This window comes from Ziziphus jujuba, chromosome 10 (genome assembly GCF_031755915.1).
Source record: "Ziziphus jujuba cultivar Dongzao chromosome 10, ASM3175591v1".
NCBI lineage: Eukaryota > Viridiplantae > Streptophyta > Magnoliopsida > Rosales > Rhamnaceae > Ziziphus > Ziziphus jujuba.
Genome location: NC_083388.1, coordinates 19,082,962 through 19,092,182, shown reverse-complemented (window position 1 = coordinate 19,092,182; position 9,221 = coordinate 19,082,962). Strand labels below are relative to the sequence as shown.

Here is a 9,221-nt window from a genome sequence, read left to right as displayed (position 1 = left end):
ATTTTTATCAGATTAATTTTAACAGTTAAATATCAAAATTGTATTTTTACAATGTTATTAATTATAAAATATACATTTTTAACTTTCTTTTTGTTTTTAATTCTTAAAATCAATTCGTAAAAATTAACATAAACTAACAAATACATTTGTTTTTATAAATATAAAAAACTAAATGAAAGATGAAAGGATGCAAATGAAATTTTCCCTTAACATTTAAAAAAAAAAAAAAAAACACAAATAAACAATACCCTAGAAATGCAAAGTACCATTTTATATGCACTTGTATGTTGCAGGACATTAAACGCACATATATATTTTATATGTGGTACTCTCAGTCTCTGTAGCAGAACAGCCATATATAAATTCCCTTTGTACGGAATTAACCAACAAATGAAATCCATTGTACAAATCATTTTATTACATTTTAAATAAGTTATGGTAATTTATTCCGTTCACGTAGTCTTATATATTGTTAATTTTTTTTTTTTAACAAAACCACGAAATAACATCAAATAATTCTTTTCAACAATTAAAAATTCGGTCAAAAGTTTTTAAACTTACTAAACTAGCCACACAAATAAATCAATCAAAATTTAAAAAATACATATAAAAGATGATAATAGAAACACAAATAAATAAAAAGAAATAAAATATGTTGTAAGTAAATCTCAAAAGAGACTGTAAATCTGAAGCAGTGGTTGTTTGGGTTGAGAGAACAGAAACACAAATATATAAAAAGAAAGAAAATATGCTGATCTCAAAGAGGGGTTGTAAATCTTAAGGAGAGATTGTTTGAGCTAGAAACGATTATTTTAGAGGGAAAAAAGAAAAGTGAATTGAAAATTGAACGTACACTATAATTTACAAATTAAAATAATATCAAAAGAAAATAACTTATTTCACTATAAACTAGAATATTTTATTATTTATATTAAAACCGAAACGTAATTCCATAAAAAGGCTTCCAAATATTAAACCCAATTTGAAAACAATGTTTCATAAATTTTTTTCCTCTTGTTATATACTAAATTATAATAACTTTGCTAAATGCACAAAATAATATTTTTTTTATAAAATAAAATCCTTTAGTCCAATGAAAATATAAATTAATAATTGATTAAATATACAAATATATATATATATATATATAGCATATAAAAAATCTATTATACATATTAGGAAACATTTGGCTTGAGAATTTATATTTTCTCAATTCCAACGCCTTTCTAATATACAAAATAAAAATAAAAAAAATAATCTAACCCTTTTTCGAAATATGGGTATATGAAGCCATTTTTTTTTAACACCTAAACTGAACTCAAACTCTTCCTTTTTTTTTTTTTTTTTTTTGGCTATACATAGAAGACATTTGATATTAATATTTCATTTTGTAGCAGATAGTAAAGTAGCTATTCAATGTAACTACTGCTCAAAAACATTTTTTTTTCTTTTTTTAGAAAAACAGTCACTAAACACACAATTATCAACTAGGTAATGACCACCATTGATTATAAATATTATAAAAACCCATCAATATAATAAAACTCCTATATTGATTATCATTTATGTATAGATGCATAATTCTTGTAATCTATGTAACATCTTATATTTTATTAATTTTTATCATTATTAGTCATTTGTATCGCTTTAAACGATGACCTTTGTGAGCTTATACATAGTGGCTTTATGATGATGGCTACATACAAATAATAAGAATAGAAAATATTTTCGATTTCTCTATTTTCTTTATGTTTTATATTTTATTGTGTAATTTATATTCTTGTTAAGTTTCAATCAGTTTATAACAACATATAATAAGTAAAAACATGAAATTCTTTTAAATTAAACTAATATTATCATATAGTAATGTAGCTATTTAAAGTTAATAAGAATTATCCAGGTGCTTCAAGTAATGGTTTTTCTCAACCTTGTGGAAGGTGTTATTGAGATCAGTTATCCCAAATAAAATAAAGCTTTTCTCGTTGGAGAGCCTCCCATGATATTTTTCCTTGTTCTTGGAATCTTTTTTAGGAGAAAAGTGTTGAAGTCAGGTAAGTGTGAATTATGTGGTTTAATGGAGCAAGATGGTTTTATGCTCTATGGCAGTGCTCTAAAGCTAAAGAAGTTTGGAAGGAAACTAAATTTTATGGTCTTTTGAAAGGATTCTTCTTTGGATCTTTTGCTGACATTTGTACACTGGTTTCTTAGAATTTTGATGTGCCCAGATTTTGTTTCGTTTGCGTGGGCCATTTGGATTGGATCGAACAAGAGATATTCAATCTTGCATGGTCAACAAGCTGTCTCTATTCATCATCTTTTGGAGTAGCCGTTATCATGCGAATTTTTTGGGAAGCTCATGTTTCTTGTGTTAAAAAAAGTAAATAATAAATAATTTGTAATTTTGTAGTAAAGTCGGCAGCATAAGAAAAAGTTTGATTTGGATACTTCATGGTTAAGAGAGTAAAACGTTGACATGTGTATTGCAATTAATGTAAGGAAGTCAAATTGTTTACTAAAACCATAGCAAGTTGCCACACGTAAGCTAGCCTTAAATGTATTGAGTAGATAGTTGGCAGGTTGACATGTGTACTCATATGAGCTGTATTTTTTCATGTATTGAAAAGAAAGCAGAAAAGCATATGGCGGTTGTTACTTTGAACCGCCTCTTTTAAGCTTATATATTTTTAAGCTTATATATAGGCTTGTACCAACTTATTTTGAATCATTTAGAAAAAGCTATAATAACGTGCATTTCTTTTTTATTTTTTTAACTCTTCTCTTCCTTTAAATTAGAATCAGTTTCAGCCATTTCTTTTACCTTTTCCACTTTATCCAAGTTTTTAATTTTAAATCATATTATCCAAAAAATTTAGTATGAGAGTCTGGTTTAATTCCTTCATAAAAAATCCATGACAGTTATAACCAAACAATTTTTAATTTAACATATAAGCAAACAATGAGAATATTTTATGTATTTTCTTTTTGACGTATAAAAAAGGTTTATATTTGAACTCCATTGAAATTTATTTTGTTTAAAATATGAATCAATTTTTCTGTTCCGAGCTCGTGGTGCTTATTTTAGTTTATATAGTATCTTTTTTAATTGTAAAATTTTGTTGTTTTTTTTTTTTTTTTTTTCTTTGATGGAGTAACCCATAGGTTATTTCATGTATACTTCTTTTTTGAGTTCTGTATTAAGGAAGGTGGATTTGACATCCAATTGATAGACTGGTATCTCCACCAATGATGTTAAATGGGAAGCTGCATAAGGATGATGGTGCAGAAAAGGTTGATGTAAAAAACAACAGAAGTTTAGTTGGATGTCTCATTTCTTTAACAAATATCAGAGCAGATATTATTTTTGCTGTTATGTTTCCAAATTCATACACGAGCCAAGGAAAAATCACCATAGCAGCAAAGAAAATCTTTCACTATCTATAAGATATCAGAAAGTTTGGAATTAAGTATGCCAAAGAAGCATATAACAAGTTTATTGGATATACAAATAGTAACTGAACAGGTTTTGTTTTGTATATGATCGCACATGCATCTTAGGATATTTATTTTGTTTGGGTACAAAACTAATTTTTTGATCATCAAAGAAGTAAAAGACCGTGGCATTATCTTCAATAGAAATGGCAAAACTTCTCATATCCCACAGTAGGACAAAGTATATAAAAATTCGACATTATTAAATTGGATAGTTGATCGAAGAAGAAAAAATTAAATTTGAATTTGTCAACACTGGCAAACATTTTTACAAAGCCAAAATTACAAATTGAAATCGTTTTTAAAAAGTAAATAATAAATAATTTATAATTTTGTAGTAAAGTCGGCAGCATAAGAAAAAGTTTGATTTGGATACTTCTCATGATTACGAGAGTAAAACATTGACATGTATATTGCAATTAATATAAGGAAGTCAAATTGTTTACTAAAACCATAGCAAGTTGCCACACATAAGCTAGCTTTAAATGTATTGAGTAGATAATTGATAGGTTGACATGTGTACTCATATGAGCTGTAATTTTTCAGGTATTGAAAAGAAAACAGCAAAGTATATGGCGGTTGTTACTTTGAACCATCTCTTTTAAGCTTATGTATAGGCTTGTACCAACTTACTTTAGATAATTTAGAAAGAGCTATAATAACGAGCATTCCTTCTTTATGTTTTAGCTTTTCTCTTCCTTCAAATTAGAATTAGTCTTGGCCATTCTTCTTCTTTTTTACCTCTTCCATTTTATCCAAGTCTCCAATTTTAAATACGTTTTTGCATATTATCCAATATCTTGAGGCCAGCATGCTTCCGTTAGGCCCTCTCAATGCTGGAGACCTACAACATCTAAATCAATGTAGATGGTACCTTTTGAATGGATTTTTATATGGATGGAATAGGTGTTGTAATTTGGAATAATTTCGGTAAAATTCTTGGTGTTATGCCCAAACCAGTAATTTTTTTGTGGGGGAACAGTTCCTAAAACAAAATTATCATCTAGATAATGATCAACATTAATTGGTATTGCCTATTTTATAAGTCATACATATATTCAAGAAGTAAAACATGAAATTCTTTTTAAATCAATAAATATTCATAAACTGATAATAAAATTTAAAATTATTTATTTTTCAATAAAAAACAACCTATTTAAAATAATAAATCCTTCATCGGGACATCTTGCACCTCACCTCATTTAAACTTGTACGTGCTAGAATTAGATAAAGATATGTATAACATAACATTGGTAAGCATAGACCCAGTGGGTCAATGATCCATCTGATCATATGAAATTGAAAACCGTCGAACATATATATATATATATATATATATATATTTTTTTTTGGCTTGAGCAACCTATTCACTATTTATTTATTTATTTATTTATTTTTGTTGAATGACGAACCTACTGAGTAAACAGTCTCTACTCTTCTGACATAAAAAAAAAAAAAAAAAAAAGTCTGCTGTCTTTTATTCCAAGCAACATGTTTGATACCTCTATTTGTCTTTTATATTTACGCAACCTCTCTTTCTGTTCAATCACAACTTCCTTATCAAAAGATCAAGTCCATGTTCTGGTTCTACTACCAATCGAAAAACCGGCGCATGGATATACTTGGGGGAGAGTGAGAAGGAGAAATTGGAAACGATTAGAGCCAAAAGTAACTTGAGCTCAACCATGGCCAAGTTCTGTCCAAGACACACCCGAGGTCCAACCCCAAATGGCATGTATAAATATGGAAGCTTGCAAGCTCCAGCTATCCCATTTGCAAATCTATCCGGGTTGAACTTGTAGCTGTCGGGTCCCCATACCTTTGGATCAGTGTGCAATGCCACCATCATGGTCCAGACAATGACACCCTTTGGAACATCGATGTCTCCGAACTTCATGTCCTTGAAAACCTCCCTTGATATCACAGTCACCGGGGGATAAAGGCGCAATGATTCATGAATCACCATTGTTAGCTGCATATATGTATATATGCAAAGTCAATTTCCAAATTTATGTTACTAATTAATAAAGACTAAATTTAGAAAGTGAAAATGTTTGTATATGTATAATTATAAACAATAGTGGAGTAACATTGTACTGCACCTGTTTCATCTTATTGAGCATATCATAATCAGGAGTACTGCAACCTTTGCAAACTTGGAGGACTTCTGCTCGGACACGATCTTGCCAATTTTGGTTTGCAGCCAACAACATGAGGCACCATGTGGCTGCAACTGCTGTGGTTTCATAGCCAGCCAAGTATACGTTCTTGCAGTTGTCAACTACGATGCGGTCAGTTGCTTCTTGGTCAAGGTCACTATTTTTAGTACCCTCAAGAACCATTTGGAGGAGGTCTTTCTTGTATCCAGCTTCCTGTTTCTCCTTCACCACTTCCAATATCAAATTGGCCACCTCTTTTTCTAAAGCCCAGGCTTCTCTATTGCTCTTTGTAGGAAGATATCTGCAAACCAATCAACTAAATATAATGACAGAGCCTACAGATTTTATAATGTTTTGCTCAAGATTGATGAAGTTACTGAGTACCGAAGAAATTCATGCATTTAGTCATTTAATTGACCTGATGCCTGGAATGCCAACGGAGAAGCCTTTCTTGGACATAAGCTCCTGTAGAGATCTTAGTTTGTGGAAAATCTCTTCCCCTTTGGAAAAATTGCTTCCAAAACATGCCCTTGAGATAACATCTCCAGAGAAGCTTCTCATATGGTTATCTATCTTAATGTCTGCGGTTCCTCCTCCTTTCTCAATTATACTCTTCCAAGAATTGACCAAATTGATTGCAGACTCTGTTATTAAGCTCATCATTCCCTGATTAAAAATTTTTTGAACAAGTTATAATATCAAAACTCTCTATATGCATATGATAAACATGTATATACCTTAACCTTGTCCATGTAGAGCTCAGGAGCAAGAATTTTTCTCTGATGGGCCCAGAAAGTGCCATTTGAAGTTAGAATTCCCTGACCAAGTAAAGGACCACGGTCCTTGAATTGGTATAAAGGTTTTCCCAAGTCCAAAGATGTACAAGTTGTTATCTCCCTCACCATCTCAGGTTGGTTCACGCATAATACTTGGGTGTTACCGAGAGCAAAAGCAAATATATCACCTGCACTTGTCAAAAATAACCATCTCAATATATAAAAATGGAAACCCCTGCAGAAAATTAATTCTGTATATAATATTCGTTCTTCACATGTCTTTTTCAATCCAGGAGACCATGATCAGACTTTTGGACTAGCTAGTGCAAATGCACGTATCTACTATGTGCAAGACTATACTTAATTTTCTCATTATCTATGTATATAATATATATATATAGATATAGATTGTACCGTATTTGTTGCTCCATTGCTCAATAAAGTGAAAGAGAACACCGGAGCAGTTGTGGTCCGCAGGGGATTCGCCGGCAGGAGCGAGGCCGGAGATGATTCGAGCTCGAGATTTCTTGATCTCCATAATATTTCCCAGAAGAAGAGTGGATGGTGGTCCGCTGATGCCCTGCTTGGCTAACAAGGATCGGAGTCTTCTTGGTCTAATCACCGAAACATTGTATAGACGCACCACAATTCCTATCAGTCCGACCACTGCAATGGACGACGCTAACATCTTTATCAACTCAAATTCAACAACCATTTCTACCTCTCCTCTCCTCTGTCTCTTTCTCTATTTTTCTCTATACGGAATCATCTTTGCTTTCAGATGTTACATTAATATATAGATACAATGCACGAGGACAATTTTGTCATTGCATATTTTTTCCTTTTTTTTTTTTTTTTTCCTTTCAAATTTGGAAAAAAGAAAGCTATTTTATATGCTAAATTTGGTATCCATTAATCAATATTTATATATGTAACATTGTCCCAGTTGAATAATGCAAAATTATCAAATAAATACAAAGTAATAAAATTTTGGATGCGAAAATGGATGTAAAAACTTGCATGATTGTACCAATGCAAGGTTGGTTTGGAAGGATGTGGATTTTGTAATGGATCTTCTTAGGATGCATTTATCGTATTTTGAAGAGTTTGTGTTTTGTAGTTCTAATAGAAAAGATTTGCGCATTTTTGTTGGGCAATTTGGAATAGGGTAGTGCTTATTATCCATGGTGATTTGCGTAGTACGGATGTGAGCCCAAGAGACAGTGTCAGTGTGATTAATCTGCACTTGACTTTTTTTTCTTTTTTCTTTTTTGAACGCTACAAAACCTGTGGTCCCTGTTTCACATGAAGTTGTGCTTGTGCAGAGTTTGCCACCTTTGGCTGGTCAGTACTACAAATTGTAATGCTGACGGATGGAGCAATTTTTCCTGCAGGTTGGTGAGCGGTGTTGTCGGCGTGTCAATTCGATCGGGACAGCGGTGGCAATCTGATGGCTGCCTCATTTTAGCCTTTTTGATTTTTCCAACGTTATTTCATACCTTTAGCAATCAAGTTATTCATTTTTTCTTCTCATTAATGAAAAGAAAGTTGGATATGACGATCACGAGAACGATTATGTATTTATAAAATAATTTCAATTTTTTTTTTTTTTTTTGGGTTGAATCTAACAATTTCAATTACTTAATTGTTATTTATTAATCAATATATATATATCAATACAAAAAAAGAAAAAAAAAATCAGTGTTTATATATGGAACATATATATGTATAGTCCAGTTGATTAATACGTAGTAATGAAATTCTGTACACCAAATAGATGTAGCATTAACGTGTGAAACACAGCCCGCTGGACACTCTTCTCAGTCTCTCTCACCAACTCAGCCACTAATATTGACTAGGGAGTCATCTAATAAGGAGCTAGTTATTCAATGACCATTTTTTTGGTTTTTTTTTTTTTTCAAAATATTAGAATCATTGCTTGACTAGTTCACTTAACTTATAAGTCCAGGCAAGTTATCCTATTGGAACGGTCATTAAACAGCTGAATTTTTTGGAATAGAGGTTCTCCTAGTGTCCTTGCTGACCTACTGGCAATCGTTGAACAGCTCTGTCTACTGACCTTCTGGCCATTAAAAAAAAAAAAATGGAAAAAAAAAAAAAGTCTTGATCTTAATTGTAATTTTCATTTTGATGACGATGGTCTACACCCCCTCCCAGATGATTTGACTAATTTTGCTCATGCTGACTGTCCTCAGGAGTTAAAGTTTGTATCCCGTTGATGGTTTTTTTTTTTTTTTTTTGGGTGCTGTGCTTAATAGCAAACCCATTCCATCAGAAAGGGCAAGCTATTCTTTATATAACTGCTAATGTTGGTCTGTTATGCTGCTGAACTCTCTTAATATATTGAATCTAGAATCAAGGAGGATACTGGATCGACCAGACCTATAATCCTAGTCCTGATAGCTTTGATACTTATAGATATTTCCTTCACCATCTCCAATACTTTCCTTGCCGTCCGAGTATCACATAATTCTAAAACCTTCGATTCAATGTTGATATCCTTCATGCGCAAATACTGTTACATTTTTTTCAAAAAAAAATTTTGTTATTACTTCTTTTCTTTTTTTTGTTTTTTTTTTTGTTTTTTTTTTGTTTTAATTTACAAAATTTCACACGAAGACTTTAATTGTATAGACACAGTAGAATTCCAATTATTCCAACCGATGCAATGGACGACGCCAACATCATTATCTACTCTAATTAATTCAACCACCATTTCTATCACTCCTTTCTCTGCCTTTTTCTCTTCTTTCTCTTTTAACCGAATCATCTTCTT

General features: G+C 31.4%; 1 protein-coding gene across 2 annotated transcripts; it reads right to left on the bottom strand.

Moving 5' to 3' along the window:
* Positions 1-4,588: 4,588 nt before the first annotated feature.
* LOC107411668 (cytochrome P450 714C2) lies at positions 4,589-7,197 on the bottom strand. Of its 2 annotated transcripts, none has more exons than XM_048467894.2 (5): positions 6,839-7,197; positions 6,392-6,612; positions 6,067-6,314; positions 5,592-5,949; positions 4,589-5,461 (listed from the first exon to the last, which is right to left on the bottom strand). In XM_048467894.2, the coding sequence occupies exons 1-5, from the start codon at positions 7,137-7,139 to the stop codon at positions 5,036-5,038; spliced, it is 1,554 nt and encodes a 517-aa protein (XP_048323851.2). In that variant the 5' UTR covers positions 7,140-7,197; the 3' UTR covers positions 4,589-5,035. The 2 variants fall into 2 exon arrangements, with proteins under 2 accessions (XP_048323851.2, XP_048323850.2); XM_048467893.2 differs by having other exon boundaries at positions 6,386-6,612; positions 6,839-7,196.
* Between the last annotated feature and the right edge of the window lie 2,024 nt (positions 7,198-9,221).

Bases quoted from the DNA above. Each gene is read 5' to 3' on its own strand.
- LOC107411668 (XM_048467893.2), bottom strand. From the start codon at position 7,139: ATGGTTGTTGAATTTGAGTTGATAAAGATGTTAGCGTCGTCCATTGCA. The intron at 6,315-6,385 runs GTATATACATGT...ATTTTTAATCAG, and splicing joins TCTACATGGACAAGGTTAAG to GGAATGATGAGCTTAATAAC. The intron at 5,462-5,591 runs GTGCAGTACAAT...ACATATATGCAG, and splicing joins TGCTCAATAAGATGAAACAG to CTAACAATGGTGATTCATGA.